Consider the following 17,936-nt stretch of genomic DNA (forward strand, 5'->3'; position numbering starts at 1 on the left):
TAATAACTCACTTCAGGAAACTTATTAAGGCTTTTTCTAATTCTGTACCAAATTGTTTAAATTCCCATACATTTTAATTCAAGCTCTGAAAGTTATAGAATCACAGAAAAGCTTATCATAACTTATTGATAACATCCAACATTCGTTTGGGATGGAAGGATTCAGGTTCAAAGCCATGTTAGTTCAGGACTTAATGATTTATTTGTGATAATACTTATTTTGTCTTTTGAACTTTTTAAATACAGTATTTCCTAAAAAGTTACTTATTAATTAATAGCATCCAGTTGCAAAAAGGTACCTATACTGTTTCTGTATTGATATACTTCTTTAAAAGAAATTGTGTGACAATCTCCCTCCCCCCCAAGCTCAGAGAAATGGAAGTAGGTAGTAAAAGTTTTAAAATTAATTAAAGCAATTATAAGAGTCTTTTAAGATACCCCATTTTGTTCCAATGGACTGATGGGTTGATTAATAATCACATGAACAAGCAAGTTTGCTTTATTTTTGTTATGCCTTTTGCTGAACGCATTTTTTTCAAATTAATCTATCTGCAATAATGCTACTGATGCATTTTCTGTACTAGCAATTATTAATGCAAATTAGAATGTCTGTACTTACCCATAAACATGCTGGAATCAAATAAAGGTCTACCCCCCTATACTTTTCTTTAGCACCTACTAAGGCAAGTTAGAATTTTAAACAATTATCCATGTCAAGTGAACTTTAGCATTGACAACTATAGGAAAGTTTTATCAAGTTATATTTTGCACACAGATGTCTGATATTGTAAATTTGTAATAAAATTGTGACAAATGTACCCTATGACTATCATTAAGTGTTGTAAATGTTGAACCTTGATGAAGGTATCTTTTATGTACATTGAGAGCATATGCACCAAGACAAATTCCTTGTGTGTCCAATCACACTTGGCCAATAAAAAATTCTATTCTATTCTAATTCAGATAAATATAATTGGATGCTTGTAGCTAGATAACATTGTAGCGTCTTAGTTTTGCTAATTAATTTGAATTGGTATTTTTATGGTTTCATAATTAATCTTAACATTAATTTCAAGATGATGTGTGAAGTGATGCCGACCATCAGTGAGGCAGAGATTCCCTCAGGGGGAAGTGGAAACCGTGGTTCAGGTTCTCCCCTTCAGTCAGATGCTGATTCCCATTTTGAGCAATTAATGGTATCCATGCTGGAAGAGCGTGATCGCCTCTTGGACACATTGCGAGAAACTCAAGAGACACTTGCATTGACCCAGGGTAAACTACATGAAGTTGGTCATGAGAGGGATTCTCTACAACGACAGCTTAATACTGCACTTCCTCAGGTATTTATTTAAATGAAAACTTTTTAAATTTAAAAATGTTAAAATCAATATTTTAAGTTTAAATTCTTTTCCCTAACAATTATTGGCAGGAAATAATAAACCACCAGGATATTGTGTTCTTCAACAATTAACTTAGAAAAATAAGTGTTCTAGAGAGATTAGTTCTTTTTTTAATGGGATTTCTAGGAATGATGAAGCAAAATATTTAATATGAGTGACAGAGTTTGAAAGGTTGCTTTATTGTCATTCATTACCCATACAATTTAAAAATTCTAGATTTTTTTATTCTGAAGTTGTGGGCAACTAAATCATAAGAGTTATTAAAGTGAAACATTTGTTGGACAGTACTGTAGTGAAGAGAAAAAATTACTTGCCATGCAGGAAGATGTAATAAAGATATCTAATGATCATGTTTATAATGGTGGGTTTTCTTACAGAGAACCTAACATTAAACCAATGTTTGACAAGAACTGTAGCTTTTTAAAAACTAGAGTAGAATGACAATTCTGGCTAGAAGAAAAATAAAAAGTATTTATATGATTAGCAGGTGTAGCATCCTGCTGTTCTTCTGACTGCAGTAGTGTTTTGTCATCATGATATGTTCCTTTATAAGGAAAGACATGCTTCAACTTTAACTTACAATTGTGGATCTAAAAAATAAAAATATGCAGCATATTGTGACTTAGCCACTATAGTCTTAGTTTTTCTCCCTGAAATTTCATATAAACAGCTTCAATATATTATTTTACTAGTCTGGCTGATTAAAAACTCTGAACAGTACTGCATACAGTATTTTCTAAGGAAAAGTCTGAACTTTTTTAAAGAATGATTTGTCCAATGGCACCCATAAAACTTTACAACTGAGTGAAAATTTCATGTTTTTTCCATGGTAATAATAGCAGCACAATATAACCATAATTTTCCAGCAATATAACACTTCCCCAATATTTTGGTTGTGGTCATAAATATATTGTGGAAGAGGATCTTCACATATTAAAAGATAGGAAAATCAAGGATTATATCAATAAGATCCTTTATATAGATTTGTAATAGCTGTAGCTTGATTCCACTGTATAACATATATGTGAAGTATTATATTGTAAGCTACCCAGAATCATTGACTAAGATAGGTGACCATAGGAATTGAACAAATAAATTATAAAATTGTGCAGATGAGCATATTTGTGTGCGCTCATCTGCACAAGAACTTTATTTCTGTGTAAATGGTACATGTTTGTAGGTATATATGTATATGTATACATACATAATATTTGAATATTATTTATAAAGTCCAAATCTCTGTGCTTCCTATTGATAATTACTGGAAATCATTAAATAAATTGTAACTTATTTTTTTTCCTCTGTTTCACTATATTAGATAAAATATGAATGATTGGAAATCCCTTATGTGACATGTTGTAAAGATTCCAGGTTTTTTTAATGGTTTTTTTTTTGTAATTGTATTAAACATTACAACAAGAACTAATACAAACTAAAAAAAAAATAGAAATTGCAGAAAAGTAGGAAGAAAAGAATATAGTAAAAGAAATACATAAACAAATGATTTCTCCCTTCATAATAAGTATAAACAATTTTTTATAATTGTTTATATTTCATCACCTTCTCTTAAAATACAATAGCTGATCCCCCCCATATTTTATCTCTTATCTATAAATAAATCTTTAAAGCTTAATTGTTTAGTTATAGTTAAGTCCATTAAGGGTCCATAGATAACTGTGAATTGGTTTTAACCTTGAAGAAATAAACCAACTTGTTAATTTAAATGTTTTTAAATTATCTTTTTATCATTCTATAAGCTGCCCAGAGTTGCTTCAACAGTGAGATGGGTGACATTTAAATTTAAGAAAAAAATTATATTCCTTTCTTTTCACAATGTTGATTTTTAATCTATTCTAAGACGGTCCTAGAACTTGATTTTTTTTCATTTTTTCTTTGTCCCTTCTCACAAAGTCCTTTAAGACTTTAGCAAGTCACCTTTGTATACCCAATTTAAGACAATTATCCAGATCAGTCTTTTGATTTGTTTTTTGTATACCTCTTTTAATTATTTAAGGCATCAACCGGTTATATTTGTATATCCGGTGTAACATCTTTTTCCATATCATTCTCCTAGCCTCTCATTTTTAAATTCATTTTCAAATCAGGAATGTCTTGTCTGGTAAAACTTGTTCTTCAACCAAAACATCTTTTAAACATAGTCTGTCTATAATGACAGATGGTATTAAAATTAAATTCTGGGTTCATTCTTCACAAATATCTTTAAATGTATCCACTTAATGTATTTTGCTCCATTCTATTGCATTAATGAAATTTAAGTGTTTTTTTTACTTTAATAGTAATCTTTAGTTTCTTCTAGTTCTCTCTGGTAGTCAACTTTCAAAAGCCTTTCCTCTCTTCTTTTTAAAGACTTCAAAGCAACACCATTTTCTCACAGGAAGAATTTTTATAATTATTTTCAAAATCTTATTTTGAATCCTATCTGGACCTTAATCCTTTTGTAACTTTCCAAAATCTACATTCTAATCATCCATTTGCTGTTTATTCCAAAAGGAAAAAAAAAGATCTTTGCATTTAAAACGTTTGCTAAAAATTGAAGGAAACTCACCCAGTGCTCTAAAACTTGTCACTGCAAAGATTCCTAATACTTGAAAGCAGTTAAAGCAATTTCCAAAAGTGATTAAGTAATGAGGCTTGGCAAACCTTAGATCCATATAGGCTGCATTATGGCTGTGAGCTGCTTGAAATCCTCTGCTCCCAGCCCCTCAACTTACAAGTTGCCCACAAAAACCTCAGTTTCTGCAGTCTGTTCATGAGAAACAGCTGTCTGGAGAAAAAGTGGTTGTGATCTCTGCTTTTCCTGGAGAGACTTTTGCTGTCTAGCCACTGATATATGTTGCAATTTTGTCCCAGCTCCTTCAAGGATTTCTAGTTTACTATGAATGCTCACCAGAAGTCACCCCAAGATTTTTTTTAAAAAAAAAATTAATTGAAAATTGATGTCTGGGTTTTGTTTTTTGACTCTGGTTAGTATTGTCTGTTTAAAAAACCCTAAGATCTAAACATAACCTTTGTGTTCCTTGGTGGTTTTGGAAGAAATTTGCAGACAAAAGTATTTCTTCTGAGATTAGTATTAAATGAAGTTCAGAATTTAGATAAATAGATTTAGGATATCTTGTACTTAAGGGTTCCACCCACCCCCTTTGAAAGAGCATGTTTATATTCCTTTGTTTTGTTTTAATGCCAACTGCTAGGAAAATGAAGGAATTTATTTACCCTTCATTCTTTCTAGATTTTGTTTTGTAAGAAAATACATACTTCATAATGAAATTACCACTGAGAAAAACAAGTAATATCTTAAAGGATGGATTTAGGGGAGGTGTAGTTAAAAATTAATAAAATTAATTTTTAAATTAATAAAATACTGTCACAGGCATAGAAATGAAGGGCTTGAAACGTATAGCTTTTGCCTAATAAGATAGATATAACTTTATTTTGAAAATCTGTTTTTGAAGTAAATTCATATATTTGGCTAATAATATTTATATTTTTAAGAATTTAAGGCGCTGAGCCACATACTTTTAGAGAAACACTTTTAATAATAGCTTATTTTGAATGCAGACTTAATTAACCATCTTGGTTTGACAATGTATTGTATTTACTTTGCGTTTGAAACACATCCAGTTAAAAACTGTCTTGTGAAAATTGAAATTAAGAGATGAATATAGACTTGAGTCATTTTATTTTTGAGTTGGAAGACTTTGAAGAAAGAATGCATTTAATCTTGCTATGTCAAAAGAATATTGAAGGCAAGGTTGATACATAGCTACACCAAAGCAAAGGGCGGAGTGGACTGAGTCAATGTAGTCAGAAACTGTTTAAGGGACAATATTTGATAATCTAGATTAAATTTGCAGCATTTGCTTAAAAGGTAGCTAAAGCTTTTGAATGCCTAAAAGCATAATAGAGAAATATATTGGTAACTAAATCCAATTATATTATGAAATTAAATATTAACTTTAAGAAAATAAATAGAGACCGCAGGGTTGATCGTCTGATGCTTTTTAAAGGTATAGGTAACTTTTTGTGCTTAGACACATATTTGAAAGAAGGCAATAGATTCTTTCAGAATGGCTGCCATGATGCATAAGACCCCTTAAAAATCACCTGTTTTTCAGAAGAAAATTACATATTTTTACATATTTCTTTTGCCTGTAATTTCTTATGGTATAAGTCTGCTTCAAGTAAGATACTGTGGTACATTTGCTTTAATTACTGAGTTCATGGTTTAATCCATATCCAAATAAATTGAATTATATGAGATTTGGCCATAAAAAAGATTTGTAAGGCTTTCATGGTAGTTTAAAAAGTTAAGCCATAATATGGCTTGCTAAATTTTGATTTAATCTGTGGCATGTAGCCACCAAACAATATTTTTTTCAAACCTACTACAAACCCAGTTGAGATCAGAATTTAATGAACGAAATTCACAGTTTATATTGGAGTTAAAAAAGATACAATGAGTATCTTTACTGGGAAAGATGGTCTTGGAAATGGCATGGGCGATACTGTTGCAATCTTAAACAGAGCAGAAACTTAATCTAGTAATTTATTGAATATTCATGATATCTATTTGGCTTGCTTTATTAGACTGTATGTCTATTCCTTTGTGACCGTCATCTAATAGAAAATGCAAAACAAAACAAACTTTAGAAATCATATTGCAATTTAATTTCTGCTACTTACATGACATTTTACAACAGTTGCCAAAATACCAATAGACATGTTTTAAGTCTGATCGGAGAAGCTATTTTACTCAATGGTGCTATTGAGTCTTATGATCTAAATGGATAGGAGTGCTTGCTCGTTTGTCAGCGTACAACTGGAGACAGCTTGGTCACAGTATTTTCTGTCCTGTTAATTTCTTCATTTGATTACTGTAATGTGTTATATGTGAGGCTTCCCTTGAAAACAACCTGTAATCTTTCACTAACTCAGAATGCTATAACAATAATTGTAATTTAAACAGCCAAGGAGAAGCATACTATCAATTATTATATGATTTCTGAACAAACTGTTCTATCTGCTCATTTGCCTCTGGGCACTATTTAGTGTCTACCTTTAAAATCCTGTTATGCTTTAGGAGACAAGTATTTGACAGAATGCTTCTGCAAGTGCCATTTTTCCTACACCACAGAATCTCTTCTTCTTGGGATCTTTCTGTGGAAAGTATTGTATATTGATTCCTGTTGTAGAAGCTTTGTGTCTAGACCTAATACAATGTGCTACACATGCAACTGATCTTGAAGCTTTTGAGAAGCTTCAATTTCTTCAGTTGCCAATAAGGCTTAGGCAAACCTGAGTTATATTCCATTTTTCTCCATAATTTGCACAGGTTGTCCTTTCATTTTTGCACTCTTAAACCAAGCAAGACAGAATAAGTGATGATTTAGAGCAGAGGTCCTCAACCTTTGCAACTTGACAGCCTGGCGGGAGGGGAGGGAAGTGGGCCGCATGAGCTGTGGGCTGGTGTATGCATGCGCATATGCAACACAAGTTGCATAAGCAGGGGGTCAGTGCGCATGTGCATGTGAGTGCAACTCAACTTGCAGGTTGAGTTGCATGTGCACTGGCCTGCCACTCGCTCAAGTCAAGCTGCGCGTGCATGCACACTGGCTTGCTGCTCACATGGCCTGGTTCCAAATAGGCCACAGCCCATTAGTGGGCTAGGGCCCATGGGTTGGGAACCTCTATTTAGAGTCCAATGAATCCAGGACTACGGTAGTGCTGGCCAGGAGAACATTTGCATACCTATAGTCTATAGGTATATACCTATCACCTGATCCTGTGCTACTGTAATTTACTATACATAGGGCTGCACTAATGATTATTCAAGAACACCAGCTAATGCAAGTTGTTACTTTTGCTGGAACCAGTTTTATCAGGTATGGCTATATAACATTGGTTATTATGGGAGATTGATTAGATAGTTTTCATTTATTACTTTGCTCAGCCTTTAAGATCTTTGGAATATGTCTAATTTGTGATGCAGCTGAAGAGTGATGTTTTGGAGGCAGTTACTTAGCTGTGGCATTCTTAGCTTGAGTGCCCTTGCTATGGAATGCTTTCAGCATCTTCATCATTGAAATGTTGTTCTTGTGGTTTGGTTGGTTTGGTGCCTTTTACTAAAGATTAATGGTGTATAAAACAAGTTAATTATTATTGTGCCCTGATTGTAGAACACCCTTCTCAAAGAGTAGAGATTTCTGATGCTTTTTGGCACCATGTCAAAATCTGTCAGTTTCCCTAAGCATTTTATGCTGATTTATCTCAATCTGGTTGCTGGGAGTTGTCTCATTTTTATAGTTTCTTACTGTTTGTCTTTATTTTATTGTTTGCAAAAAAAGAAAAAGAAAAAAAATACACCAAGAGTCATATTTTAGAAAATTCAATTTATCTTCAATTCATATCATTATACAATGTATTTACAAATTTTATATTTTATTTGTATTTTTCATTTTACCTAATTATAAAAAGAGAAATGAAAAATTAAGCAGATAATTTAGTAGTCTGAATACTAAAGACTCCTCCAGTCAAGATTGTGGTAGAATGCTTATTCAAATATGAAAGAGATAATTTCCTCAGAAACTTGTATAATTGATAGGTTGATATACAAGTAGAATACTCGTATATCAAGTTATTTTAATTGATAGGTGGAAATGAAACTTATGAAGATACTTTGATGCCGTCCTGAAATTCTTAAATTAGAGGTTTTATGTGTTTTTTAGAATTATGAATTAAATATTTAAAATTCAGTAAAATAGGCAGGAAATTTATAATAATTGTAACACTTAAAACTCCAATTTGTTAACGTTTTGAATTCAGTACAAATCTTTAAAAAATGTGTCATATTCTAACCTTCATATAGATCGATTGGTTTTTTAAAAATCAGTGTAGAAATATGCAGTCTTAAATAGATTTTGTGTGGTGTGATTCTTCGACTACATGCAGTTCATTCTCAGCATGTGGTAAAAATAATTTCTGCTTCAAATGTAAGAAAATTTAATATTTACATGATGAAATCTGGAATATAGTTTCATAGAAATAAAATCCTATTTTGCCTAATGGAATGTTGCAGTTGTAGAATCAGACATTTTTTCATTATATTTCTAATACATAGTTTAATGTATTCTACTGTGCTTTGGGTTCATAATAGTTTAATTGTGATGTCATTCATATGTTTTACATCATACAGGTTGTCTTTGCTTAGCAACCGTCTCATTCAGCAACCGTTGAGTTATGACGGGGCTGAAAAATAACTTAATGACCAATGCCCTCATTTACAACCTTCACAGCATTCCTCAGTCACACAATTGCCATTACAATCAGTACACATATTCTTTGCCTGATCTCCCCCCCCCCCCCTTTGCAGAACATTGGATAGGAAGGGATTACAAGAGAATAAGTGGATACACAATGTGGAGTAGACCAAGCTTGTAACAGCCAGCACCACAACATTTCTTTCGATGTGTATTCCCCATTGTGTGCTGACTTATTCCTTCCTCTCCAATGTAAATACAACATTATTTCCTTTCTTGCTAATTATAACAAGGGAGGATGCATTCCAAAGGGTGGGGGAGTCATTAGGAGGCAAACAAAACTGGAAGGTATGAAATTAATTGTTTTGTTACTTTCATGCCTGCTATCCCAGTCCCTCGGTTAGTTTTCCAAAGTATGGAGAAAGGGAAAACATAGTTGTGGTCATAAGTGTTTTCCCATTTAGTGGCCAATTCAGTTAATGATACAGCTGCTGGTTTCAGGTGTGGTTGCTAAATGAGGACTACCTATAATTTATACACTTCATTTGCATACTAGCTAGGGCTGATAGAAATTGAAATTCAAATCATTTGAAGATATTATGCTACTTATTCTTATATAAAATTTGAATCCTTTTACATATGCAGCAGGATTTATTTGGTTCTCACTCCTTCATTTTAATTGTGCATACTTCAGGCATCACCTACTGATCTTGCCTGCCTATAGAAATTAAGCTGGCCTGAATTTATTTGGTCCTTGACTAGAGGACCAGCAAAGGATAGCAGACTAAGCAGTCTTAGACTAAGACATTTGAAAATATCCAGGAATGAAGCAATGGTAAGCTACTTCTATACCAGTGATGGAAAACTTTTTTCCCATCGCGTACCAAAAGTGGGGGCAGCGGGGGTGTGTGTGTGTTGTGCGCATGTGTGCCCACACCTATAATGCAATGCCCCCACATGGGCCCACACCTATAATGCAATGCCCCCACATGTGCATGTGTCCCCCACCACTCCCCCACGCATGTGCACATGACCCCTGCTCCCACCATGCATGTGTACACAACCTCCCCATGCATTGCTTTCTGCACCCCATGCCGCCCATTTGGGGCCTGGCAAGCCTTCCTGAAACCTTCTGGGACCAAAAATGGGCTGTGAGGAGCGCCACTGGTACCCGGAAGAATGTCAATGAAGTGCCTCCCCCAGCCTGCCACCAAAAACAAGCCAGCGCAGCCCCCCTGCCCCTTCTGCCAAGGGAGCACACCTCCTTCCCAGCCGGTGTGTCTCTTACCCTGGTGCCAGACTGACGTTATTTTGACAGCGCTGCTTTTTTCCTGGTGGCTGGTGAGGGGGTGGCAGTGATTCTCTTCCAGAATCTTAGCCACAAGCGGCAGGGTGAGAACCGTTGCACAGCCCCAGGAAAGTAGCAGGGGGAACAGTGCTTTTTTCCCAGGGGTGGCGGCGATTCTCTTCCAGAATCCCAGCCACAAGCAGCAGGGTGAGAACTGCTGTGCAGCCCCAGGAAAGTAGCTGGGGAACACTCCTTTTTTCATGGTGGCTGGTGAGGGGGTGGCGGCTATTCTCCTCCAGAATCCCACCCACAAGCAGCAGGGTGAGAACTGCTGCGCAACCCCAGGAAAGTAGGGGGAATGCTGGTTCTCACCCTGCAGCTTGTGGCTGGGATTCTGGAGAACACCCCCCCCCCAGCCCATCCGAGAACAAGCAGCGATGCCCCTGCTACTTTCCTGGGGCTGCGCAGTGGTTCTCATCCTGCCGCTTGTGGCTGGGATTCTACAGGAGAACCGCCACCCCCTCCTCGCCCGCCACCGAGAACAAGCAGTGCTGTTGCTGGTGGTCTCCTGGGTCGGCCGAGCTGGTCAGGCGCTCCAGACCGCGGATGTGCATCGCCATGGCCTGGAGGTTCACCGTCACGGTTCTATACTGTTGCCAAGAATATTGTCTTATTGTAATCGCCACAAATCAGGCTTTTTTAACCACTATATATTGCTCTGGAGGATTCTTCCAGATATGTAGAGCACAGTTCAGGAGATGCAATTTTTCTACTGGTAGATATATCTCTTAAACTTTTAATATTAAACATTTTAGAAATCATAAACTAGCATTTGGATTTGTAGTATTTGAAATTGTGGCCTTTACATTGCATCATTTAATTGATCTTTGTGGAGGGAAATTACACGATGAGAAGTGTATGCAAATACTAAGTTATGAAAAGTTATAGTTGAAATTGCATGGTGAATTATAGTTTTTTGAAAAGTGGAATGCATTCTGCAAGGAAGAACATTAAAATAATAAAATTGTATTCTCAAAATTCCTTCCTATTAACCTAAAATAGGCAGCAGTTTTGTCCAATTGGTTGTTTTGCTTTACAATATGTTATGTTGTATAACATAGAGTGTAGTAGAAACAGGCAAAATTAAAAATATAGTATAAACATTTTTAGCAACTGATTTGTTTTCCAGGCTGTTGGATTTAATATTCTGGATTTTGCTGTGAATTTTAGTTGATAAAGAGACAAAAATTAAATCATTTTAAATATTAATGTTTAAAATTAATGTTCATTTTGTATTGATGGCATAAAACACTTAAATGTTTATTTTTCTTTATTTCCTGTATTCTGCTGATATAGGCAATAGAAAGCTCTTCTCAACACATTTTATATCCTCTACACTTCAGTAAATTCTTAAAGCCTCTTAAGTCAAGTCTAACAGTTCTGTCTGCTTGCATTCCAATATGATGACCCAAGTAAGCAGAAAAGAGCTTATTTGCTTTACTCTATAACCTTTTGATTTTGTTGTGAAATATGTTTCTTGATTCTGCTACTGCTAAAAAGCCAAATTAGAAATAGATTTGAAATAGCATTCTGTTCTTTTTTATTCAAGAAATAACTCTTGCAGACTTTTATTTGTTCCAAAGTAACAATATGATAATGTTCATTAGTATGCATACCATTTGTCAAAATAAGAATTTAGTTCTTACTCTAAGATTCTGATAGTTGTCATTGTTCAGCAATATTTTCATTAATTTTCAATATCATTTATCTTTTAATGTGAGGTGTTAGCAAAAATGAGAATTTTAATTTTATAAGAATACAATATCTAAAAGTGATATAAAAAGCAATTAATGCTTTTAAGATTTATTGAAAAAAATTCTTTTTCTCATCTTACAAACTTGTTAAATTAGAATTACTGGATTCAATTATTTTGAAACATTATTTTCTCCTTTGCATTATGCATTTAAAAAGAGGTGATTTAGAGAAATGCTTTTCCTCTTCCTCCTCAAATGCTACAGATAAATGCCTTAAAAAAGGATAACAGAATATTAAACTACTATTGCCAACTTTAAATACACAATAACTTTCATATAAAATTCTGCTAAATTTTCTTTTAGGTAAATTAGCATAGGAGGGATGCATTCGAAAAAAAAGTTGAGTAATTGTAGTTGCTGAAAATATAAACTATTGCCATATACTTCTTTTAGACATTATTGCATACGGGAACAAAATCCGTAAAGGCAATAAGTTCATTATGAAGTTAAATAGAACCATAGCAAGTTTGAGTCTCCAGTTCTTGGTTTAAAAAGGGAAAAAAGAACTATTTGCGGTAAGCTTTCCCTTAATTTAAAATGGCAGTAGTTGGATTTCTAAAAGTTACCCATGATTTTCAAAAGATACATGTATCCTTCTGTTGATCAGCTGCTTATTTTCCCTCCTATTAGTCAAATAGCCAAGTATTTTAAAGATATAAACGTGATGACAGCAAAATCATCATAAATAGGTATAATATTTACAAGATTATAAAAATATCAACTGCTGTCCAGAGCAATCTGTTTGTTCAGAATTTTTAACCATTGCATAAAACATTTTAAAATAATAATGAACTTTATTATATTTGTATTCTAAACTATTAAAACAGGCTCTCTTGGCTTTCCCACACATTGTATAAGTAGATTAGGGTATTTCTTTCCTAAATAAGGATTAGAGCTTGAATTTCTGGAGGGACAGAAAGGAGTTTTTAATCACCTGTTTCTGTATTCCTCAAAAGACGTGAACACGGAATTGTAATCTATTTTATTTTCCTAGCAATAGAATGTTTTTAAATTTTGATTGTGGGGACTTCTCACATGTGACATAATTCATGAAAATAAAATTCTCAGGTGTTTGGAAGGACTGACGGAAATAGTAAAAAAACTGACCTTTCACACATCCATGAAACATTTTTTCTATATATTTTTTCCAACTGCACACTGGATAATACTTAGGCATGAAAAATTAAATGGCATAAGGAAGAAAAAATTACATTTAATCTTATATGTGGAAGGATAAGAGTGAGCCTCTTGATCCTTACTATCACCTTCTTTACTCAGGTCATGAAACAAACCAAGCAGTGCTGTGCGGGGTGGGGGTGGGGGTGTATGCATGGGCACTTATTCATTATATCATAACCAAACTAATGAAGTCTAACTTGTCCATATTGAAGAAATGTAATAATAATGTAAGAGGCAATTTCTGGCCATTGAGGGGGAGGCGTTGTAGAACAATAATCTTACATTAGTTTCACTTGGTTTCAACTTACTAAGAGGAAAGTAAGAATGTTCAGCAAAAAAATATCTATCCTATGGTGCTTAAGATATGTCAGAAACTTCAATATTAGATTTTCTGGAATTGGGAGATGGGATTGACTACCTTGAAAATAACTGAAATGGAAATAATTGTTACTGTATAAATCATTGTTGGATTTAACCTGACAGCTTACTATTTGATTTATTTTTCTCAATTCACCTGACTCTAGATGGTCCATAAAATAAAGAATATAAAAGGAACTGGTAAAAAAATAATACAGTAAAGTCAATCCAAGAAGAATTACATTGATGAATACTTTCAGTGCCAGTGTTTTTAAAAATACTGTTGTAAAATATTTTGGGCATAATACTATGATAGTATAAGAATGCATGCTGAAAAGTGACACAAAAATTCATAAACAGAATATAAACTGTGTGGCTGGAAAATGTGAGAAAGATTGTTCGAACATATAGTATTTTTGGAATTATCCAAGCTATATTTAATATTCTGATTAATAGCATTATTTGCTACCCCTTTCTAAATCCTCAAACATGGATATATATAGACACTTACAAGCTGTAGTCCTATGTTCTGAGAATAGTTTAAGAGATGTGTTTATTTTTGTCTCTAAGGGTAAAGCCAGAAGTTTAATTGAAGAAAAATATGTAAAGCATCTGCAAGTTGTAGACTGATACATCTGGTGTAAATCTAAGTAGTACTCTCAGACAGATTACTGTCTCCAATATGGCGTCACAAGATGGTGGGAAGTTTATTTAAACTCATTCATGTAGAAAATAGTATAGTTTTCAAGCTTTTGTATTGGGATAATATTTGGATCAGGTAATTTGTTTGAGCTTTACAGTGAACTGATGTCTTGCTGTGTTTTGCTGGCTGGCAAGACAGCTTTTGTAAGGGGAATTGTGACTGGATACTGGATCCAAGCTGTTGTAATTCTCTGTAACAAAGGAGAATTCATTGAGATCATTCATCTGACTCCAGATAGCTGCTCCTTATGAGTAGATTGCAGAAACTGCCTTTACAGTCAGCTTGTATGTGGAGTGTCTGGAGATAGGTTTACATCAAGCTTATGTTTCCAAAGCAACCTTTATTTTAAGTTCAACCATGTCTTATAGTTTAATCAAATCTTTGATTCTTTTTTAATTTTTTGAATATTGGAGAGATTAAAGATCCTTCAAACTGGCACGATTTTACTATGTTCATCTGGTGAATTTCCACCTCCTTAAAAGATGATGGAGTAAATTTGATTAAATAGTTTTAAAAACATGATTGTTTGGACTACGTACAAAATGGTGCTACAAAATGGTATGTGGATTTTGGAAAGTTGATAGCAGATTAAGGAGGCTCGGATTTGGAATTATAGTTTTGAATTATTTGGAAGATATTTTTCTAATGAGAAAAAGAAGATACTTTGATTTGATTTTGTTTTTTATAATGAGACCTTGAAGTGAGACACTAGAGCCAAAGGATAAAGAAAATGGAACACAAAATCCTTAATGCAAACTTTTGAATACCTTTCAGACAAAGTTTTGAATAGAATAGATCAAATGTTTGATAAAATTTACAAGGTATCTTCTAATAAATTATAAATCAATAACGAACTATAATGAATGTCTTATGAAATTAATTTGATGGGGAATTTAAATGTAATACAAATGAACTTTATGGATGACCCAAAGGAGGTGAACTGATATTCAACCCGGAAATTGATTTGGATTATTTTCCCTCCTGGATTACAAAAGAGCTGTGCTAAGATTTGGAAGGACATTTAGCAGTGACAGACAAAAGGGTAAATTTTACTTATTGGTAGAAAAGAAATCTGTTAAAGTTCTGAAAGATTTTCTCTTTGAAACAGATGATCATCAAACTATCTCTGATACTTTTTTTTTGAAAGCGTTAAAAAATAATTTAAAAAACCCAGGGAAGGTTTCTAAGATTGGCTTGTTTGACCAGAGTTAAAAAGATCTGATTGTTCTAATTGGACTTCTGCTGACAAATATTGATTGATGCAGGATTTGGATTTTGTTTTCTTTACCTAAGAAATGAGCTATGAGGTGAAGGGAGATTTAAGTTTTATTTAGAAATAATGATAAGCTACTGAAATTATTTTTACCTGCTGGTGAAAGCAAAAGTTAGCTTTTACTTTCCTTTTTTCCTTTCTTTTTCCCACTCCCTCCCTTTTCTTTTTTTTCTTGCAGTTTTCTTTATATTTTGTAGTTTGTATTGAATTTAATTTTGTTCATATATAATTCTTAATAAAAAAAAATTTAATAAAGGAAAAATATTTTATCCTGAAAGATTCCTACTTTTTAGAGGAATTTACTGAAATCTCAGTAATTTTTAATTTATTTGTTAAAAGCATCAATGGCATATGTTTTATGTTTTATGTAGATTTCATAAATATTAGTTATAGCAATGAGAATCCAAAAATACTAGGTTCAGTTTTTGCTATAATCAGCTTTGTAATGTACATTTTTAATATACTTGCCTAAATTCATTTTATACATTCTAAGCAAATATTTAGAAGAATATCATCTTACATCATAAATACATTTTATTAGGAAATACTTGTATTTTCAGATCTCTTCATTTTTATATGTATAGAAATTACATTTAACAGAAAAATTTCTGCAATTACAGTACTTCAAAGATAAACATCTCGATTTAAACTGAACACAATATGCAAATGGACTTGCATGTCTATGTTACAGTACTCTAATAACAACCATGGGACTAAAATTACATAGTAAATGTGAAGTTTATAGACGTCTTTGCTTAAGAATGGAAATAGATTTTTATTTTTATTATCATGAGGATTATGGCAGTTTGGATAAATTGAATTTGCATTTTGTGTAGCAGAAAAATTGTATGTTATGCAATACTGTTACACCTTAATGGATATTATGACAGTCATATGAATTATGTTTAATTAATGTTCTTACTTGTTTAGGTGATGGCAGTTTTATCTCCTATTTATGCAAAACTAGAATTTATTGAGCCAGATAGATTACTTTCAAAAGCAATTGATAAATTAATTTTATTCAGATCTTGTAGAAAACTAGGTAAGAACCTTGTTTCTCTAAAGCTGTTTTTGTTCTAAATGTTTTACCCATTTTAAGCCATAAAGCTGGACTTAATCACAGTGAAAGTGTACTCATGATTTGGTTAATATCAAAATGGTAGCAGGCTAAAAGCATGTAATATTTTGGAGAGAATCTCTTATAAGATTCCTACAGAGGAATTATTGAGTCTGTCATTTGCACCTCTATAATTGTCTGGTTCGGTTCTGCAACCCAACAAGAAAAACACAGACTTCAGAGGATAATTAGAACTGCAGAAAAAATAATTGCTACCAACTTGCCTTCCATTGAGGACCTGTATACTGCACGAATCAAGAAGAGGGCCGTGAAATTATTTGCAGATCCCTCGCATCCTGGACATAAACTGTTTCAACTCCTACCCTCAAAACGACGCTATAGAGCACTGCACACCAGAACAACTAGACACAAGAACAGTTTTTTCCCGAAGGCCATCACTCTGCTAAACAAATAATTCCCTCAACACTGTCAGACTATTTACTGAATCTGCACTACTATTAATCGTTTCATAGTTCCCATCACCAATCTCTTTCCACTTATGACTGTATGACTATAACTTGTTGCTGGCAATCCTTATGATTTATATTGATATATTGATCATCAATTGTGTTGTAAATGTTGTACCTTGATGAACGTATCTTTTCTTTTATGTACACTGAGAGCATATGCACCAAGACAAATTCCTTGTGTGTCCAATCACACTTGGCCAATAAAATTCTATTCTATTCTATTCTATTCTATTCTATTCTATTCTATTCTATTCTATTCTATTCTATTCTATTCTATTCTATTCTATAAGTGATATCAAGCTTAGTTTTGCTAACTATTCCACAAATGGATTGTTCTGCCTGGGTTCATTCATCATCAAATTTATTTTATCTTGGCTACAACTGTTTATTGGATGAGTTTGGGCCAATCACTGATTTTTTTTATGGGAAAAGTTTTCTCATTGACGTCCAGTTCCTGTTTCTTCCTCAATTTGTGTGAGAAGATATCTAATTTTTAACTATTTACTAACTCTGTAATTTCTGTCACAATTTCTTTGTCCAGAAATCATACTTTGTTTTAAAACAGAAAACGAGCTGAGTCTTGTACAGTAGATAGAACAAGGAATTCTGTTAGATAATTCTTTTTTTTTTGTTGTTGTTTACATTTATACCCCGCCCTTCTCCGAAGACTCAGGGCGGCTTACAGTGTATAAGGCAATTCAGTGTATAAGATAATTCTGTTAATAATATTCAAAGTTGTAATATTTGTGTATGCCAGAATGATCCAACAACATATAATAGAATTCAGTTTACATACTTAGAATAATATTAATATTAGCATCGCTATTCTTTATTCTTTAAAAACATAAACATGCCCTTGAGTTGAGATGATCTCCAGGTAAATAACATACACTTTGCTGTTTGCTTGACATTTTTAACAGTAACAGAGTTGGACGGGACCTTGGAAGTGTCTACCATTACTTACTTTCAACTTGGGGATTCCCTAGTGATTTTCATCCGAACTTTAGAAATAGAAGGCTTGGATGAAATAGAATGGCTAGTGTTGAGTGCTGCTCTATA

The 17,936-nt window shown here is 33.4% G+C and overlaps 1 protein-coding gene across 3 annotated transcripts in view; it reads left to right on the plus strand.

Moving 5' to 3' along the window:
* PPFIA1 (PTPRF interacting protein alpha 1) overlaps positions 1–17,936 on the plus strand; it is a 54,030-nt gene that overhangs the window by 1,574 nt on the left and 34,520 nt on the right. For 2 of the 3 annotated variants that reach the window (XM_058161527.1, XM_058161532.1), the window contains exon 2: positions 1,076–1,339. In XM_058161527.1, coding sequence (XP_058017510.1) covers positions 1,076–1,339 — 264 coding nt within the window. Of the gene's footprint in view, positions 1–1,075; positions 1,340–11,320; positions 11,437–17,936 lie in introns of those variants that run through there. The other variant, XM_058161538.1, reaches the window with a different exon arrangement.

Source organism: Ahaetulla prasina, chromosome 1 (assembly GCF_028640845.1).
Source record: "Ahaetulla prasina isolate Xishuangbanna chromosome 1, ASM2864084v1, whole genome shotgun sequence".
Taxonomy (NCBI): Eukaryota; Metazoa; Chordata; class Lepidosauria; order Squamata; family Colubridae; genus Ahaetulla; species Ahaetulla prasina.